Raw genomic sequence first — 18,684 nt, forward strand, 5'->3', positions numbered from 1 at the left:
AAGATCGAGAACCTGTCAAGGTCGCCCCCAAAACCAAGGTTAATGGTATGTGTTTCGGTGTTCACCGCTTTAGCCAAACTCTAACAGGATTTACCCTCAGAGACTGTTGGTGGAAGCCGCCAGAGCGAGGAAGACGACACCGAGTTCAAGCCTAATAATGTTCTGGGCACCGACCCAGAAGACGATGAATACGAGTTCAAACCTGTTACTGCTGATGAGCGCGATGAAGAATTGGAGTAGTTTATATGCATATATGCGGTCAGATACCAATGTACTGTAACAGCTAGAAAGTTGAACGCGTTTTTAAGAGGTTGCGCATGAGATGCACGTGTGAATGTCACACTAGGACCTAGGTTACGTCACAACAATTACTCCAAGTTCCATTACTTTTGAGTCCTTGCGGATACATTGCTAACGTGCCGTGCAAATGCAGAATGATACATCTATACCAGCTCTCAAACGAAAAAGGATTGACAGTGGCAATCTTTTGGAACCAGATGGCTTTGCTATCTCTAAACCTCCCTCGAAGCCTGGAAAAGCTGCGCCACCCACCTTTCGTTCGGCTTTCGATACATCCAAGAAGCACAGAGCTACAGATAATCACGACCCCCGTAAAGCGGAATCGTCTTCGAACTCCAGATCTACTGCCACGCGTCCCCTGGTTTCTGTGCCAGATTTCACGCTCGATCCTCAGCTTGCCTTAATCCAGGTCGCTGAAGGCTCTCGTCGTATTGCATCTACACCCAAGAAACCGACTAGCAAGGTTGTTGCCTCTTCAGGGACAAAACTTTCGACCAAGTTTCATAGCCCATCTTTGCGGATTGCTCCTGCCTCCAAGGAAGTACAGCCGGTGTTCCACGAAAACCAATCCATCCCGTCCGCATCTTCTTCGACAAAACCCATATCATTCTCAAAGCCCAAAATTCCTCTTCTATTTCCAAGACAGGACCCTGCTTCGACCAAGACTCCGGCGAAGCCTCTGCTTAAATCATTAGCACCTCCTCGTCTTCAAACACCAAAGCCTGCCCCCGGTCAGAAAATTCTACCACCCCCGCCACCACCACCGATATCGGTGTCTACGCCGAGCAAGCCTCTTCGAACGATTGCTACAACGCGAATGGCTAGAGCCATCGATCTCTCCACGGAGAATGGTGCAGCTGAGCTGGCCAGTATTGTCCTACAGACTTCTTCAGATTCGGAGACAGTAGATACCACGGATTTTAAATCGGGATTGGAATTGAGTCCTCAGAAGAGTAATTCGTTTGGGAGGAGCCCTAAATTCGCTCGGTATATGTCTTTCATCGTAAGTTGACGCTTCGGGGAATGTCTGATCAGTATTCTATGGTAGGAATGGTCTCGCTGCTCATGCAGCCTCTCTTCTTTCTCATGCGAACACCTCTCTCGTTCTGTGGGAGAAAGAATGTTCAACTCTGTCGACGTTCCCGAAGGCTGATCTGCGCATTCGTGTGGTCAGAGTCATCCACCCTCCTGTTCACAAAACCAATGCCCCTTCTAAAATTGGCCTGGCACTCTGTCAGTTGCATGACAAACGGGTCCTTATCGATGCTAAACTAGGAGCTACCACCGAATTCCCCGTCCCGAATATGGATGGAGATGATGCTCAAACGTCTACAGCCTTGGTCTTGTTTTCCTTTGCTTCTCAGCCATCATCGTCTAGTCCGATACGCAACGCAGCGGATTTCAAAGAAAATGTGGAATTCTGGGTCTGGAAACCTTGGCGGACCTTGCTTCTCAACCCCTCACAAATATCTGCATCCGGAGCTGTGGAAAATACCGCTCTTTTCTGCGACCGCTTTGGCCGTCACGGTGCACGAGGTGAAGCAGATTGAGGGTGATCTTTCTTCAGCTTCTCCATTCTCAAGGCTGGGAGGGAGCTTCAGTTGCGATCACGGAGGACTCATGTTGACTACTAGTAAGTTCCGTGCCCACTCCTTTGCGGTGCATTCGAACATACCTTTCCTATCCTATCCCAGTATAGTGGATTTTGTTCAAACAGAACTTCCCAGCGTCCTCTCGACTCCGTTTTGACAATTCACCCTTGCGGTTTCGTCGCCTCTTCAAGCGGCCCATCGATTATCCGAAGTCATATTCGTCACGAGGCATCTTCGTATAGTACATAAACTCATCCTCCATTCACACATTTTCGTATACAACCCCTCATATTCTTAGAAAAGAGGCCTCGCATTCTGGTCGTGGAGCCTGGACCTTTCACATTCTCACTTCTGGCTTGTGTCTTGTTCAACATGGTGAGCACATTTTTTTGGTCCACTTTCGAGATAGATCTGAATTTTGTGCAACCAGGCGACTTTAAACGAACCTTGTGAGAAAGATGCAGAAACAGTCATCAATGCTGATGCATCTCCGTCAAAGAACGGCCAGTCCGATGAAAAGCGAGCGGCAGTAACATACCCAGAAGGTGGCTTGCAGGCTTGGACTACTGTGTTCGCCATGTAGGCTTGTCTGCTTGTCATTGTTTCAACTATTCTCTCACGCGGCTCGCTTTCAGATGGTTGATACAGTTCTCTACGTTTGGGTGAGTTGTAAAGGGGATGCTTCATATCTGGAACTTGCGTCTTAACGCAATTTAGATACACCAACGCCTATGGAGTCTTCAATGGTGAGACTATTAGTGAATTAACACGCCTTCAATGACTGATTCCTGAAAACCTTTCAAGATTATTATGTTCGAATTTACATGGAAGGGAAATATTCATCGTCAACAGTGAGGTTAGTGGTGAATCGCTATCTGCTATATATGTGATCCGCATGTACTGATCGACCACTTCACCCTACGTTCAGCTGGGTCGGTAGCATGCAACTTTGGCTAGTGATGTCCAGTGGCCTTGTCTCAGGCCGACTTTATGACTCGGGTTACTTGTGGGTATATCAAAACAATATCGAGTCATTTAAAACTGAACTCTCGAATCTGTAGTTATCATCTCATCATCGGCGGTTCAATTATTTTCGTCTTCTGTCTCTTCATGTTATCTCTGGCCCAACCTGGCGAATTCTATCAGGTACTATAACTCTGGGAGCCTTTCAGATCATTTGGAAATGTCGCTGACACGACCTGCGCAACAGATTTTTCTAGCTCAAGGCGTTGGTGCTGGTCTTGGTATCGGTTTAATATATGTCCCTGGGATCGCAGTAGTCTCGCAGTATTTCTACAGACGACGAACACTAGCAATGGCTATTGTCGCTTCTGTGCGTATATGTTGCTAATATCATTTCTCCTTCAATTCGCCCTTGAACACTAACATTGTGTACCTAGGGATCGGGCGTTGGAGCTGCTTTGCAGTCAATCATGTTAAACAAGCTGTTCCAAAGACTCGGATTTCAGACTGCCGTTCGAATAAGTGCTGCGTTCAATGCTGGCATTTTGTGTATTGGCATCCTTTTATCTCGGACGAGGCTGACGCCTGCGCCGTCAACAGATAGAAATATCTTCCGATACATGAAAGTCTTTTTTCGCGAACCACAGTATGTTGCTGTAGTAATGGGGTACGTGTATCACTCTTATATCCTTCTGAACTAAACTAATCTTTGCGCGACTCGCCTGTGATGTGGCACCGTATACAGAACATTCTTCAACCTGATGGGTTTGTTCTTTCCCACCTTTTTCTTGCAGCTTAATGCAAATGAGAAGGGAATAATGTCTGAAAATTTGGCCTTTTACCTGGTGGGTTGAAACTGTAGTATACCATCTTACTGAAATTAACTGACGGATGGCTGGTTCGTTAGTTGCCCGTATTGAATGCCTCCACCGTTATAGGTCGTGTCCTCTTTCCAATGATGGTCCCATTACTAGGGATATTCAACATCGTCATTCCATCCGTGTTCATATGCGTTATTCTGATCTTCTGTGAGCTCACTGTCACCTCTGCTGGTGGATACTTTGTTATTGCGGTGCTTTACGGTGTTTTCTGGGGTGCATGTAAGTTGAGAGTACACGTGTACTACTGAGTATGTGTGTATCCATTACTCATACATTCCAGATGTGGGCATGTTCGCCCCGATGGTAGGATCGTTGGCGAAGGAAGACTCGGAAATTGGTGCGAGAATGGGCATTTGTTTTACGTTCAATAGTCAGTTCAACCTTCTCTTTTCTTGAGTGTTGTCGTGCCCGTGCTCAGTGATCATTTACAGGTTTTGGGGGCTTAATAGGTGCGTAGCTGGGACCATATGTTTAAATTTGGATGCTCAACTCACTTCAATGAAAGGGACACCAATTGCCGGTGCTTTACTTACACCATCATTTATATGGTGGCAACCGACGTTGTTCGCTGGGCTGAGCGGCGCCGCAGGTGTTATTTGCCTGGCGGCCTCCAGGTTTTGGATTGCTAGAGAAAAAGGCTCTCAAATAGCTTAGACGATAAAGAAAAGATTTCGTTGCGAGATCCCAAATCGCAGCATTAGAGTACATAGTAGAGCAACTACATAATGATAAATAGAGAAACTCGTTTTACTTCCTCGTCCATCTGTCTTCTCCATTTCCACCACGTTTTGGGCTAGCACTTCTTGCTCTGCCCTCCCTTTTCCCAGGTTCCCATCCGCCTCCTCCTTGGGCTGCTGGTGGGTTCAGTTTACGCTCGAGGCGCTGACCAGCCCGGAGTTGCGATACTAGGTCTTTTGAAGCGAGTCGAAGATGCATGAAGTTACAGAACCCTCCTCGGTTGCATTCTCCGTTCTCGTTCTGCCGGCAACAAGATTCGCGGAAGTCTGTGACGGGGGAAAGTTCTGCGTACAATGGGCGACCTGACATTTGAAAAAAAAAGGTTGTCGTGAATATGAATGGAGGAAATTCAGATAGAATGTAATGGTTCGGGCCACGTACCTGCATACCACCGGTCATTCAAATTATCAACAGCAGCTTGAGCTTCTGTCTCCCACTCATAACGCGCGTATACGTTCCCGATGAGATGATCACCGACGTTGTCACACACCTGGTATTAGAGAAAGTATTTATCAGAGTCAAAGCGATGGAAAAGAGTTTTACAACGTACATGTAGTTCCAACAAATGCCCAAATTTTGCCAGCTCGATATAAAGATCTTCGTACACCGCATCGAATCCTTCCTGAAGTTCCTTCTCATTCAATTTGCAGACGGGATCATGGGCAGGGTTGTGGTAGACGTTCGGAAGGAGAATTGTCTGGGAAAACGGCGGACGGATGTGTTTTCGGGAACATCTGTCCCCATGTCTGCAGGCGCCGATTTTGTAGTAGAAGGAACAATTGACGCGGTCTTGCTCGGTACCAAAGATGTTGGCCTATGGATCACGTTAGACATGCTCGCAGCGAAAAGTAGATATCACGAAACTCACCAAATGCGAAGCCATTTTTGCGTGGATGAAGACGAAGAGCCTTTAGTGGAAGATGATAGTTGGGAAGAAACTGTGTAAATCAAGAGCCGAAATTGAAAATTGGAGGAGAAGGGGGCTGAGTCAGCGAGTGCCCGTGATTTGCATTTGGGCAAAAGTATCGATCTTTCTCCATTGTTCCAGCCATTCCCTTCTCCTTCTTCACTCAATGAAGACAAGCCATGATGTATGTACGGCACAGCCCAAAGGTCAAGGATAGGACTAGCACCGGTCCTTTATGAACAACACAATCTGGGGGACCGCAGATCTGCAAACAAACTTAATACCCGTCAGTATCCTCCGTCCGACGATGTGTAGCGATATGCATATATGATAAACAGGCAGCGAATAGGATCATCATAATGTATACAACAAGTATGTACAGTATGGACACTCGACAAATCTTCCCTTTAGATACTGAACAAATCTCGATGACTGCTATACTGTATATTACGACGAACGCGAGTAAAAACTTGATCTTGTGGAGATTATTCGTTGTAATCTAATGAGTTACGATGAGATGTAGGGTACTCACTCACGCATATCTGTTAACATTCAACTTCAATCAGGGGAAAAAACCATCCCAGTTCTCGATTCTTGCCCAAGGATATAAATCACACTGTCAAGGTCCAATTCCTAAATGACCAGTATGGAACACACATGCCATACAGGGGCAATCATTCCTGGTTTCTGAGCCTAAGGGGACCAGCAAAAAAAACCTGCCAGGCAGTCTTCCCTGCCCCATCTGTTCACTTCTGGCCCTCATTGACCTTTCCTTCACTGTGTCTATCATACCACCAAACACAGCTTGGGCACCATGCAATTGTGTCAGTCTCCATCTCCATCTCAAAATTCTCAAGCTTGCTGCATAAACAAACACTAAAAATTCATGTGAATTCCAAAATTAACATTGAACAGTTGTAATTTACAGAGTATTATAGCTATTTTGACTCCTGAAAACCTTCAAACTACAAAAAGTTATCACCAGGCAAGGAGAATGGTTCCAAAAATTGCTGAAAGCCGAAGCTAACAGACGGGTTCGGATGTATAATTTGCAATCAGCAAAATAGATCGACCTCGGTAAAAACCTCACTGGTGCGACCGCGCGCCCGAGCACAAGAGATGGGGAATCGAAAATCAAGGCGACTTGCTTATATACCCTCGGAACATGCGCACGGACCAGCTGCATTCCGGGTCACGTTCTAGGTACGAATCGCCACAGCGCTTATTCACCGTTAGTTGATTGGAACGTTGAACTGTAACAAGCACAGCTACCTCTGTTAATTCCCCTACTTGTGTACAGCCTGAGTGTCGGTGTCAGGGCTACGAGCGCACTCGACTCACACGCACACCCTTTTACACACCCCGACTTAGCCCCCCGACAGCTTCCCGACTTAAACAACACGTCAAAGGCAGTGTTGAACAGCCTCCGGAACCTGACTTATGTTTGTCTTTTTTTTGTCTAAGGGCGTTCTTTTGTCTATCCGTGGCCTCATAAAAGGGCGCAAAAAGCGATTATTCATGCATAGTTTTTACACGCCCCCTTCATCTACGTGAACACAATGTTCGATTTAAGAAAAACGTCACTGGCTATTCTCTGTTACTTGATGCAACATGTCGATGCGGCCTCCATCGCACAACGTCAGACTCGCGTTTGTTTCGATGAAAAGTAAGTGTGTAGTGCTTTAATCGCTCTTGGGACGATTGCTTAATGTGGCATCATTCTATAGCGACAATCCCATTACTTGCCCGCGTTCCAAATGGTCCAAGGCCAAAATTATCATAATCTGCACAATCGTTGGTAAGTAACGATTATGAGATATATCGCTCCTTCAGATCACTTATTCGTATTTTTGTGCAGGCATTGTGCTACTCCTTATGATTACAACTTACATCATAAAGAACAGAAGAATACAACCCATCCGTCCTTGGACAAACCCTTCACGCATTCAGACTGGTCTCAACAGGTCTTATCCTCTTCCAGATTCGACTTTTGTAATCCCCCCTTCCAGAGAAACGTCTTCCCAGAAGGACAATAAATCTCTACGCCCCTACAGCGTATCGGAACCGGATACTGCTTTGATCCCCCCGCCTCCTGCTTACACTCCTACGCACATACATTAGGAGATGTTCCTATTCCCCCAGCCCTACTATCTTATATTTTCATATCTACTCTGTTCTTGGGACTATGATTTTGTATCCTTAGGTTATCGTGATGTATTCTACTGTGTCTAAAGATATTGCTATTCCTATACTGTATGGTTTTTGTTGTTCAGTACTGACGATACTTCAATCGATACCCTTCTACGATGTGGCGCAAGTGTGGCGTCAGAAACGCGTTGTTGCTTGACACGTGAACTGAGTCAATGTCTTTTGTCCTCAATTTCAACGTCCAAACATTCTCTACTACTTACTGACCAAATGCGCGCCGGACGACAAGGGAATCGTTCTTCTCTTCTCTCGCATACATTTCCTTCATTCTACGCTTGCTATCTGCTCAAATCCGTGCAAACTCCTACTTCGAAAGCGTACGCACTCTGTGACTATCCACCGATTCCGTATAATTGTTTAATCGGGGCGTAATGTTGTAGGACTTACATTGGCAGCACACCGAACCCACCTAGAAGAATCAGGTATGCTTATTGCAGTTGATTTGTGTAGATCCTGTTCGTGAAATATCAATGCCTCTGAGTCTCGTCCTTTCACAGGCAACATAATGGAGAGCTAACCCAAGGAGCCTACAAAACCAAGCGAGGACGTCCTTGGATCATGCAACTGATAGTCCACGGTTTTCCATCAAAACTGGCTGCGCTGCAATTCGAATGGGCATGGCAGCATCCAAATTTATCCCGGCACATTCGTGACGAGAACGGGAAGGTGTTTACAACAACTGGACGTGGTTTGAAGCAAAATATACAGTTGCGTCGTTTACTCAAACACTCATGTCGAGTCGTCATAGACGTTTTTCTTTGTTTATATCTTTTCTCTCCCCCTTCATTCAGGATATTGCGATTCATGATATCCATCCACCCTTATAATCTCTGGCCACTTCATGTCAAAATCTTCACACCTCAAGCGTTGAAGATCTGGGATGGATTAGCTGGTACTCAAGGCAAGGGAAAGGGAAAGGAAAAAGCCACCAACTCCGCTCACGCGACAATTCTACCCCGAGGGTTTACGCATACCGTCGAATTGGAAGGCGTGGATGGGAAGTTGGCTGGTGGAAGTGGAAGATCTGTGCCTATAGACGTACAGGATGGTGCGGTGTACCTTTGTTTCTGTCGAGGTTATTGTTAGATGCTCATTCATTTGGGGGACAGAGAAATTTACGACTACGCATCTCAATAAACATAACGACCTTATTGCGTCGAAGAAACTCCTCGAGTGTTCTGTTTGTCGTGAACCTCTCAATAATTACATCTTGGTATGTTCCAAAACACCGAACTAATCAATCGTGTGTTGACTTTGCAATTCATACAGGACCCACTGACGCACGCCCTGTGTCCACACAATTCGTGCAATGGAACAGCACATCTCTTATGTCTTTCACAGCATTTTATTTCTCAATCTCTCAGTGGTAACTATAACTCATCAGACGCCCCCATGGTTCCTCGAGGTGGGAACTGCCCATCCTGTTTTAACTTTGTCTTATGGGGCGACGTGGTAAAAGGCTGTTATAGGCGCTCCGCGGGAGGTGCGGTTTCGGTTGAAGAAGATGAGGAAGCGCTGGAGAAGATGTATAAATCGGACAGCTTGGCGGAAGATACTTCGAGTCACGATCGTGATCCCGGTAGGGCTAATAATGATAATGCTCAAGGGAAGAAAAGGAAAGCCAAACGCGTTGTGTCGCCCAGGAAAAAACGAGAAAGGGAGGGATGTATAGAGAGTAGTACTAGCAGTCTAGGAGAAGAGTTTGATTTTGATGAGGTCGAGGAAGAGAGGTATTCAGATGATCCGGAGGTTGTTGGGACAAGTCGACGGCGGATGGCTACGTCGTCCCCGACAAAGTTTAAAATCGGAAATGCGCACCTAACGATTCCGACACCTGTAACACCCTCAGCTTCAACTCGTACTCGGAAAGCTCAAACCACGCTATTCAGCAGCAGTCCTACCCCGAGAAAACAGGTCAGAGCGATCCGGAGTCCGAAGGATTATCAAGAAAGTAGTGAAGGCGAGCCCTTCGATTTCGATGATGTGGAACGTTTGTCGTCTACCGACGATGACGAGGCGCCAAAACGGAAGGTTGGTCGGCCGAAGGTGTTAAATGTTGACGGAGCTGTATCAGGTCCGTCATCCCGCCCAACTGGCGCTACAAAACGACGTGGACGCCCGAGGAAGGATAGCTTGAATGTCGCACTGTCGAGCACATCTTCAAAGACACCTATGAAAAAGCTATCCAATTCCTCAAAGAGAATGCTCATGTCAAGGCCTTTGGGTAAATTGGCAGCCGCTCCGCTCGAACCTCCGAGGTCCAACGTACTGCCTTTATATCTGTCAGACTCGGATGATGATGTTCTGGTTCATACAATGTCTTCCCTTTCTGTATCTTCTCCATCCAGTTCAATATGATATTCATCTCACCTGTCATATAGCCTTTATCCCATCTTGTTGTGCATCTTTTATTGTTTCTTGGTTATTCGTGTGCTAGGAATACATACAGATAGTAGCTAGATAGATCTCGTCGTGCGTGAAGTGTAACAAAACAAAAATTGTATAGTTGAAATCCCCTACTAAGATGCTTGTTTGAGTTTAGCTGCCACTTGTGCATATACGGCTCGAATCAGCGGTTTGACCGAATTCTTATCGCAGATGAGTGCGACATCCACTGGAGCTATTTTACCAGGAACTGCACTCCCCGAGTCGAGTGCCTGTCGTACACAGTCCAGCACAATATTAGGATAGTTTGGGATCGGCTTTAGAGTATGGTCGGAAACCGCAGGCTCTGACATGACGATGTCACCGGAAGCGTCCTTTTCCTCTGCTTTGACTGGACCTCGATAGGACGATGATACCGAAGGGTAGAAAGAATAGGAGGCGTCAAATATTGCCACTCTATCGTCCGTCATCAACCGTATATCGAGTGCATGCCTGGCGAAGTACAATTCAGTGTCAAATTAGACAGACAAAAACTATATCCTCACCTTAAATCACTAAACATTAATCTATACCACCCAGCAGCTTTGGCAAATGTGTCGACTGGCATCTGGCCTTGATCTCGTTCAGTCTCTCTTCGAATCGCTTCTAGTTCAACGGCTATAGGTAATGTATCCCGGAGAAGCCGAACGAGCTTGTGTAGGGAGGGTGCAAGGCGACCATGTCCAGGTGTTAAAATATTTCGCAAATACGGTTCGGCATCGTCGTGGGGGTTGAAGGAATCATAGTCTTCGATGCTTCCGGGACTCGGTCGAGTACGAGAGAACCGGAGATCGAAAGTCCCCCCATTGAAGAGTTGGTCTTCACATGTTATGAAGACAGTATAATCCTACAGAAACGTATGATTATAAAGTCAGCAAGATTTGTGTGTTGACATACCTCTGCGTACGCAAACTCTACAGTTTGAAGGTCGAAGGAAAGTAGTCTGACATCAGGCAACATCTTTTCCTTGGACATCTGGGCGACTTGATTTCTAGTCTCAGTCGACAAGTTGATAGTACAATGTAACAGACTCACCTTGTCGTGCAATGACCACCATTTTAGAAACACGAGCCCATTCTTCCAGAAATTCGTCAACGCAAGTATCCACGTTTTCAGAGAGGAACGACACGACGGCCTCGGTCGTGTCGTAAATGATCCGTTTTGAAGGCCTAATCACAGTACTAGTTCCTGCAGATTTGCCCATTGGTTGTTGTACGTATTTAAGCTTCACGCATGTCACAACTTGCGCCTTTTTTTCTGACCACCAATTGAGCGGTATAACGCGGATATTGGGCATAGCGGCCTCCGCTGCCGGGGCTCCAGATAATATGTCACTGGATTGCACGCATAACCCAGGGACTGAGCGAGCCAGGGAGGATTGTATGTAGGCGAGTTCAGGAGAAACTGAGGTTGAAGCGGTATGATTAACATGCGTGAATGGAATACCACGTGTTTTAAATTGGATTTCGACGTTCATGTAGGCCACACGGGCACTTTTGCAGAGGTCAATTAGCTATAGTGTGAACGCAAAGAAAAACACTTACCAGCAATAGCTGTAGATTTCGCGTAAAACTTGTGTCTCCAAATGGAATCTATATGTGTTGTTTGGTTGCAAGATTCTTGAGGAAGCAACAAACATATCTCACCCTGCGGATGGTTGCTCAACTGGGAGCACCTTCTCGTCCGAGCGCCCACGCTTCAGCACAGGGCGCGAATCCGGCCGATCCGCATGTACGCTGATCGTCAGGTCATCATTCCTCAAACGTGAAAAGTCCAACCAGGCAATGTCACCCATGACCATACTAGTAGTAATTGTAGTTCGCACTATTTGTGTATTGATCAAGGCGTATTTGAAGTCTTCGTCAGAGATCATGATGACGAGATAATGCGTAGGGTGGCTTTCCAACTGGATGTAGATAGACCCTCTATGGGGGCCCAGTTTGGCCATTTCTGGTTCAATCTCTCAGTATCGAGAACGTGTTCGTCAGAGGAATTGTGTGCTATACCAGTTTGTGCAAAATTGCGGGAACGAAAACTTTGCAGACCAAGATATTGAGCCTTCTGTTCGATGAGGTCGATGATTGTCTAAATAACATGGTCAGCATGCACTAGCATGAAGTCGAAATCTACCGAAGACCTACGTGAAGTCGAATAGAGACCAAGGCGTTAAAAATTTGAGCAGGGGTCTCATTAATTTTGTCTGCGAATCTAAGCAGTCGCAGACCATGCATGGTAGCTGCAAGGTCTCCTACATCACGCAGGGTGAAACGACCAGTCCTAGGATCCAAAGAAACCAAGATATATTTGTCTGCACAAAGCAGAACTTTTAATGCTTGAAATTCACCTGGTCAAAAAGATCAAAAAGGTACATCGACAATAATCAATCCAACGACAACACACCATCTTCAATGAAGGTTAAGACACCTGGGGCTGCGAACCCAGAGCGCCCGGTGTGCTGAAGCTGGTATTGGATTCTTGTTAATATAATATTAACATGTTTATGGATAATCTTCCGTAGCATGGCTTCGAAATCCAGATTATCAGCATCCTAGTCGGTATGAATCAAAACGACGGCAAGATGACCGTTAACAATGCCATACCACGAGTAGCATGCCAGTAGGTAACAGATATTCTTCGGGTGGAATATGGATTCCGATAGCATTTGGTGTTGGTTCCCATCGAACCTCAAATTTGAGAGATTCAACTTTGTCCGATGGTCTCTTGGAACCAAGCTTCGAAGCATATTGCAGTTCAGCCAGAACCTTGGCCTTTGATGAGCTGGTGTGTGAAGTTCTGACTCCTTCCACCATTGAAATCGTCACTGTCCCCCCATGTAAAGGGACCGCTAATTTCGGCGGTAGGCGAACAACGGGAGGCTTTCGTCTAATATCAATATGAGTTGAGGTCGATAAAATGGTGTACAAAGACATACATCCAATACGAAACTGCGAGGACCTTACGATTGGGAGTGATTGAAACATTCAGGAATTCTGCCCAGCCTAAAGAACGCATTCTTGTAGCCTAGAAAGTCAACATGAATAGGGTTGTATCTCTTCGTGCAACCTTGAGCACCTGGAAAAATAGTGCTTCGAGTTGATATGACATTGACATCATTTCTAAGAAGCAAGAGTCAATGAAAATGCATTCAGAGTAGAAGCTGTACATACGCAAAAAGTTGAAAAGACGGATCAACGGCGTATCGACGACATCTTCAGGCAGCTCTGGAGCTGCGGGAGGGGGCTCGGCCCCAGGTAGAAGGAAATCTGGTGGCGGTTTTGGGGTATACAGCTCTAATTGCCGATCGACTTCCTCTTTTATAAAGCCGTGCATTAAGCCAGTAGGTCGTCGAGGGAATTCTGTGAAATTTGAGTATAGTAAACGAGGCAAGTAGACAAAATGTTACCTTGGGTGACATTGACGTCGCCTCCTATATTTATGAGGAACTCGACGTGTAAAAAAGACCAAGAATCTTTTGGTTGGGCGCCTTTCAGAGTTAATGAACATTCAAATAGTTTGGGTATTGTGAAGTATACACGGCCGTTTGCTGGGGGAAAACCTTCAGCTCTCGGTGCACAAAAGTAAAGCAGCTGCTTTACCGATGCGCTGGCGCGACATTTCTACGGGTGTGACTTCATTCAAACGGAGTCGAAACTGTATCGCATCTTGAATGCCTATCAACGTTTTAATCACTTCAGCGTCAGTCAGTGGTGTGGGAGGTATTATAGATTTCTTCAGGGTGGTGTGTCAGCAACACGCTTCGGTGAATAGTATCAATGGGAGAACTGACCTTGATCCTGGTAGGTAGGCGCTTATATGTACCAAATGTTAGCACATCCAGTGAGGTAAGGAGGTCATGGTTTCGCAGTCTGTTGTGGAGTTTGAGACAAGAACGTTCGATTCCTTTTGTTATACACACCGTGCAGGATCCAAAGACTCCCACGCGTATGTTAATCCTTGTATCGCATCCTCAAACTGACGGTTTTGATCCATGAGAAAAGCAGTGATATTCTGGGACAGTCTGAGCACGATCTCGGTACATAGTAAGGACAGATGAAATCACCATGCATTTCTGCACAGTATCCGCGTCGCGAGACCATTTCACGATGGCGTAAAGCTTCACCACCTGCTTCTTGGTTTTGACTACCCAGTCTGCCAGGGTCCGCTTGCGGGCTGCGTCTGACATGTTTGGAAGACTATTTGAGGTGAGCTGATGAAATTGCAAAGCTCAACGTAACTCACGTTTCGCTCATCTCTGTCAGCTCCATGTATATAGCCTGCATGACACGGGATAGAATATCCCCCAAAGGAATCTGACCGTCAAACACCTCCGGTAGCTCGCGCTCCAGCTGCTCGATGCTGGGCTCGACATCTCCGTTCAAATGAACACCATTCACTATTGGATACGGGTCCACTTTTTCTGGCATTTTGTCAACCGACATTCCGTTGCTTGTTGAAGGCCCTGAATTCATTGAGTTGCTGAAGTTTGATTAGAGTTTTGGCTAAGAGGTTGGCTCATCAGGTATTAGCCGGAGCAGGGGAAGAGAAGGGAAAAGAAGAGAAAGAGAGAACAATGTACGCCACATGATCAAATTTGATGAATTGACCATCACGGTTTTTCGTCTCTCGACTTTCGGATGGATTATTTACGGAACCTTGGCTCAGCAGCAGTGTCAACTTTGGTGCAAAAGTCCGGACTAAATCTCCCTTTCTCTTTGGGTCCAAAGGTTGCTTCGTTGGATGGAATATGTAGTTTATATGACGGCACAAAAAGAGTACGTGAGATCTCGTCTTGCATCCTCGCACAAGCATCTTATGAACGCCCCAGGATGATTCCAGTCCGATTTCCGTTTTTGAATACGATTTCAGCCAGCGCAGGGATCTTGCTCCGTTGGCCAAGAACTCACTTCGCAAGCTCCGAACAATTCGTCACCCGGATGTCCTGAAGTTTATGGACGTGGTAGAATCAGACACAACGATAGTGATCATGACAGAACGCGTTCGACCTTTAGATGCCGCGCTTCAAGCTTGGACTTCCAAGGGCGTTCAAGAGAAGGAAGACTGGATCTTGTGGGGTTTGCACAGAATATCTGTTCGTGTCAGGTCGTTCATTACACTCAATGGAACTCATCCGACAATGGATAAAGGTTGCCCTCGCATTTATCAATGAGTCTTGCGCCTCAACTCACGGCGCAATTCGAACAAAGGCTGTATTTCTATCGCTTTCAGGAGAATGGAAGTTGGGTGGATTTGAAGTACTCAGTAATCCGAAGGATGATGCTTCTGTTCTCTATGTACGCGTTAGTCAAAGTTTTCGTTGCAATATACCTAATATATCTTTAATGACAGACTTTGGGAAGTCTTCTACCTGACAATATGAGTTGGGCACCGCCAGAAGTCAAGAAGGAAGGGTGGTCATCGCTTAAGAAGTAAGTGCTCCGACCATACGTGTAGCGCAAAAAATGATGGTATTCATGGCAGAGGGGAACCGCCCGCAGCAGACGCGTATGCGCTAGGACTATTGCTCAATGCTACTTTCAATCCTGACCACCACCCGCCAGCAACAGCTTCACCGCCTCATCCACCTCCCACTGCCGCCGCTAGAGGTAACATACCAAACGCCGTATTTTCCTTGTACAAGAGACTTTTGAATCCCAATGCGAAGGGGCGTTTGACCGCGAAAGGCTTTCTCGAGATTGGAATGGCCGAGTCAGGTTTCTTTGCCAGCAATCGTTTAGTCAAAGTATGTCTCGGACTGGACAATTTTGCATTAGCTAGTGAAGCAGAGAAGATGATTCTACTCCGGTATGCCCGTATATTCATTTGTGTTCGCTCGTCCCTTACTCCTCCCGTAGGACTCTTCATGAATCTGTGGACTCATTTCCTTCTGAATTTGCCACGGACCGCGTCCTACCATCTTTAGTTTCTGCATTAGAGTATGGTGGTGCCTCAGCTGCGACAATCGTTCCTCTAGTTCTTCGTTTAGGCAAAAATGTACCAGATAGCAAATACAGCGACGCAATTATCGCGCCGGTGATTAAACTCTTTGCCAGCCCCGATCGTGGTATACGCATGGCATTACTCGACCATCTGCCAGAGTATGCGGATAAATTGGACAAGAAGACTGTGGATGGAAAGATATTCCCTCATCTGGTCTGTATATTCATTCGTGCCATGCATCTCTTTTTTTTCATTTATTAAACAGCAAACTGGGTTTTCTGATACGGTGGCCGTCATACGGGAAGCGACAGTAAAGTCAATCAGTTTGATAGCTCCAAAGGTCCGTCTCTTCGTTAGATGAATTTCCATCTCTTCTAAGTTTAAAGACCTCTTCTTCAGTTGAGTGACCGCAATCTTAACAACGATCTACTACGATTTCTCGCCAAAATGCAGCAAGACCCAGAGGCTTCCATACGAACGAATACATGTATTCTGATAGGTCGTCTGGGGCCGACACTGGGTTACAATACGAAAAAGAAAGTTCTAGTTCCAGCCTTTCTGCGAGCATTGAAAGATCCATTTGTTCATGCCCGTGTGGCTGGCTTGATGGCGTTCATGGCCACTATCGATTGCTTCGACGTCGAGGACCTTGCGACTAAGGTTATACCCAATATGTCCTTTGCGTTAGTAGATAAAGAAAAGTAAATCCTTGCTTGTTTATCCCGATTTACCATCTAACTACTACTGCGAACTTTAGGCTCGTCAGAGATCAGGCCTTCAAGACCATGGAATTATTCACTAAGAAGCTCGAGAGCTATGCCGCTACAATGGTATGGGTTTCTTTCTACCGTTCAAATGACAATCTTTTGAAAAGTTCAACGAAGCCCGAAACTGCAGCACCCAATCCATTCGACCAATTTACAGATCCAGTTGCGGCTACTTCTCAAGGCACGTTGGTCACGTCTGCCGCTGGTGCTGCTGGGGCGTTAGCAGGATGGGCAATGTCTTCCATTGGGAAACGAGTGAGCGCTGATTACAAAGCCGATGGAGACAACCATGAACTAACAACCCTCAGCTTGCCCCCTCAGACATGCAAACCACAATGGCTTCTTCCACTGGAACTGGCATTGATCGTCCTACTTCTGCTCCCCCACCAGCAGAAGATAGTCGAATCGGAAACCTGAAACCAAGTCCATTATTGACCTCCATGTCAGCAGCAAATTCGACTGCAACTTCTCCAGCACTTCCGATTCGCTCAAATTTCCAGTCGAGTTCTAAATTGAAGGGAATGCAGCTGGGTGCAAGTAAAGTTCCTTCGAGTATTGCCGCGGCACTGGCAGAACAGTTGGCAGAGGAAGTTGCTGCTGAAGATGGAGTCGATGTATCGAATCCGTGGGGAGATGACGACCTGATGGATGTAAATGCTGATGAAGGCGACTGGAGTAAGTACCAACAGGAACGAATTTCATTTGCTAACAATGAATTCATATAAATACATAGGTGCATTCGAAACCGCACCAGTGTCAACACCACCCATCAAGATAACGCCAGCGGTCACGGCACCAAAACCTATCCCGGCCTCAACGCATCCTGGCTTCAATAGTAACGGATTCCCGACTGGAACATCTATCCCGAAATCTCGTACACCAGTATCGCAAATGTCCAGCAAGAATTCATCAACCATCTCGCCATCATCTTCCACAAATGGGTGGGACCAAGATGACGGTTGGGACGCTCCTCCTACCACACGGCGTGCCTCGAGCCCGGCTGGACCTATATCAACTTCGACCATGACCAAGGAGGAGAGAGCTGCTGAGATGGCGAAACGAAAAGAAGAGAGGAGACAGGTAAGGTCCTGTTTATTGGTGCAATGGACACACTACTGAAGATCCGCCACAAGCGCATTGCCATGCTGAAGGAACAGAAAAAAAATGCAGGTAAATCATGATAGATCATTATGGAACAGAATCTTTACATAGGCGCACATATAACTTACAATCCATGTACATAAGAACCCCCGTCCGAAATATCACTGGGATGAAGTTGAAGCGCCATTCGATTCCATGGCGTCTTCGATGGGTATGCGAACCAGCATCTCTCCTTCCTGTGAAGCGGCATTCGGTTGGTCTTCAGACGATTCTCGAGAAGCAACTATACGATAGGAAATGTTAGTTCCCGAATCGACTCGAAGATGTTAAGTTGAATATACGAAATAAGTTGAGGATGTGGAACATCCTAGGCCATTGTTCTGATACTTGGCCGTGGACTAGATATCCGTGAGCATGAGCATTAAGGAAGACGCGTGTTGCAAATATACCTTCACCAGCCAAAGCCATCACATCGCAGTCGTCTGCTAGCCCAGAGATACGTTCAAGATATGCAGAGCTTGTTCTTTCTAAAGCAGCGACAGCATCGAATTCCTTCTTCTTTTCGTTAAGTTTAAGAAGGGCAGCTTGTGAGGTCGTAGGCAGGCCCGACCCCATCCCATATGATGTTCGATTGGAAATAGATGAAGGCCTCATCATTGGACCTTTCAAAGCTTCATTGATAACCACCGCGATGGAAAGGTAAAGTGGCAGTGACACGTGCAGCGGAATTCGGGGCGGGAACTATGTACAACAATTAATTCTACCATCTGCCTTGTAAAACTAGAAAGCCTCCCTTCTGCACCTCCTCAAGTTCTCGACGCTGCCAGACATCAATGAAGCTAACGTCAAATCTGAGCCAATTGCAT

General features: G+C 46.3%; 8 protein-coding genes across 8 annotated transcripts; 4 read left to right on the forward strand and 4 right to left on the reverse strand.

Annotated features, from left to right (window-relative positions):
- Positions 1–427: 427 nt before the first annotated feature.
- On the forward strand, positions 428–4,390 carry C8R40DRAFT_1170703 (major facilitator superfamily domain-containing protein; the record flags this gene model as incomplete). The annotated part of the gene is made up of 16 exons (XM_046231583.1): positions 428–1,287; positions 1,349–1,836; positions 2,191–2,267; positions 2,323–2,471; positions 2,528–2,554; positions 2,610–2,638; positions 2,697–2,748; positions 2,821–2,898; positions 2,954–3,038; positions 3,103–3,225; positions 3,293–3,522; positions 3,601–3,700; positions 3,763–3,955; positions 4,017–4,106; positions 4,168–4,185; positions 4,242–4,390. The coding sequence occupies 16 exons, from the start codon at positions 428–430 to the stop codon at positions 4,388–4,390; spliced, it is 2,748 nt and encodes a 915-aa protein (XP_046086166.1).
- Positions 4,391–4,475: 85 nt separating this feature from the next.
- On the reverse strand, positions 4,476–5,856 carry C8R40DRAFT_1104795 (RNA-binding domain-containing protein). The gene is made up of 5 exons (XM_046228080.1): positions 5,732–5,856; positions 5,343–5,668; positions 5,025–5,288; positions 4,856–4,964; positions 4,476–4,776 (listed from the first exon to the last, which is right to left on the reverse strand). The coding sequence occupies exons 2-5, from the start codon at positions 5,355–5,357 to the stop codon at positions 4,484–4,486; spliced, it is 681 nt and encodes a 226-aa protein (XP_046086167.1). The 5' UTR covers positions 5,358–5,668; positions 5,732–5,856; the 3' UTR covers positions 4,476–4,483.
- A 525-nt stretch (positions 5,857–6,381) lies between these two features.
- Positions 6,382–6,561, reverse strand: C8R40DRAFT_1001463 (uncharacterized protein; the record flags this gene model as incomplete). Its single annotated transcript, XM_046222762.1, has 1 exon — positions 6,382–6,561. A coding segment is annotated over one exon (180 nt), but the record flags the coding sequence as incomplete, so codon positions are not given.
- Positions 6,562–6,940: 379 nt separating this feature from the next.
- Positions 6,941–7,502, forward strand: C8R40DRAFT_1170705 (uncharacterized protein; the record flags this gene model as incomplete). Its single annotated transcript, XM_046231584.1, has 3 exons — positions 6,941–7,047; positions 7,109–7,179; positions 7,240–7,502. The coding sequence occupies 3 exons, from the start codon at positions 6,941–6,943 to the stop codon at positions 7,500–7,502; spliced, it is 441 nt and encodes a 146-aa protein (XP_046086169.1).
- A 221-nt stretch (positions 7,503–7,723) lies between these two features.
- On the forward strand, positions 7,724–10,165 carry C8R40DRAFT_213497 (uncharacterized protein). The gene is made up of 5 exons (XM_046234364.1): positions 7,724–7,906; positions 7,970–8,011; positions 8,087–8,637; positions 8,699–8,802; positions 8,859–10,165. The coding sequence occupies exons 1-5, from the start codon at positions 7,800–7,802 to the stop codon at positions 9,945–9,947; spliced, it is 1,893 nt and encodes a 630-aa protein (XP_046086170.1). The 5' UTR covers positions 7,724–7,799; the 3' UTR covers positions 9,948–10,165.
- On the reverse strand, positions 10,109–14,437 carry C8R40DRAFT_1045682 (mediator complex subunit MED14-domain-containing protein; the record flags this gene model as incomplete). The annotated part of the gene is made up of 20 exons (XM_046224325.1): positions 10,109–10,348; positions 10,391–10,466; positions 10,520–10,860; positions 10,911–10,996; positions 11,049–11,506; positions 11,558–11,632; positions 11,660–11,963; positions 12,020–12,098; positions 12,155–12,357; positions 12,414–12,561; positions 12,614–12,889; positions 12,936–13,034; positions 13,086–13,129; positions 13,181–13,369; positions 13,417–13,569; positions 13,610–13,742; positions 13,801–13,879; positions 13,930–14,021; positions 14,074–14,206; positions 14,253–14,437. 20 exons carry the CDS (start codon positions 14,435–14,437, stop codon positions 10,109–10,111), a joined length of 3,393 nt encoding a protein of 1,130 aa, XP_046086171.1.
- Positions 14,438–14,647: 210 nt separating this feature from the next.
- Positions 14,648–17,442, forward strand: C8R40DRAFT_1045530 (ARM repeat-containing protein; the record flags this gene model as incomplete). Its single annotated transcript, XM_046224310.1, has 11 exons — positions 14,648–14,785; positions 14,839–15,102; positions 15,158–15,304; positions 15,360–15,439; positions 15,492–15,815; positions 15,866–16,163; positions 16,216–16,290; positions 16,350–16,651; positions 16,708–16,780; positions 16,835–16,972; positions 17,026–17,442. The coding sequence occupies 11 exons, from the start codon at positions 14,648–14,650 to the stop codon at positions 17,440–17,442; spliced, it is 2,256 nt and encodes a 751-aa protein (XP_046086172.1).
- Positions 17,443–17,979: 537 nt separating this feature from the next.
- On the reverse strand, positions 17,980–18,472 carry C8R40DRAFT_1045857 (uncharacterized protein; the record flags this gene model as incomplete). The annotated part of the gene is made up of 3 exons (XM_046224339.1): positions 17,980–18,101; positions 18,160–18,216; positions 18,268–18,472. 3 exons carry the CDS (start codon positions 18,470–18,472, stop codon positions 17,980–17,982), a joined length of 384 nt encoding a protein of 127 aa, XP_046086173.1.
- Between the last annotated feature and the right edge of the window lie 212 nt (positions 18,473–18,684).

Source organism: Lentinula edodes (genome assembly GCF_021015755.1).
Source record: "Lentinula edodes strain Le(Bin) 0899 ss11 chromosome Unknown C8R40scaffold_18, whole genome shotgun sequence".
Taxonomy (NCBI): Eukaryota; Fungi; Basidiomycota; class Agaricomycetes; order Agaricales; family Omphalotaceae; genus Lentinula; species Lentinula edodes.

Coding starts and splice junctions, on each gene's coding strand:
- C8R40DRAFT_213497 (XM_046234364.1), top strand. CDS start 7,800: ATGCGCGCCGGACGACAAGGGAATCGTTCTTCTCTTCTCTCGCATACA. Junction 8,012..8,086: donor AACCCACCTAGAAGAATCAG/GTATGCTTATTG, acceptor GTCCTTTCACAG/GCAACATAATGGAGAGCTAA. Junction 8,803..8,858: donor CTCTCAATAATTACATCTTG/GTATGTTCCAAA, acceptor CAATTCATACAG/GACCCACTGACGCACGCCCT.
- C8R40DRAFT_1104795 (XM_046228080.1), bottom strand. Junction 4,965..5,024: donor GGCATTTGTTGGAACTACAT/GTACGTTGTAAA, acceptor CTCTAATACCAG/GTGTGTGACAACGTCGGTGA. Junction 4,777..4,855: donor GAATGACCGGTGGTATGCAG/GTACGTGGCCCG, acceptor TTCAAATGTCAG/GTCGCCCATTGTACGCAGAA.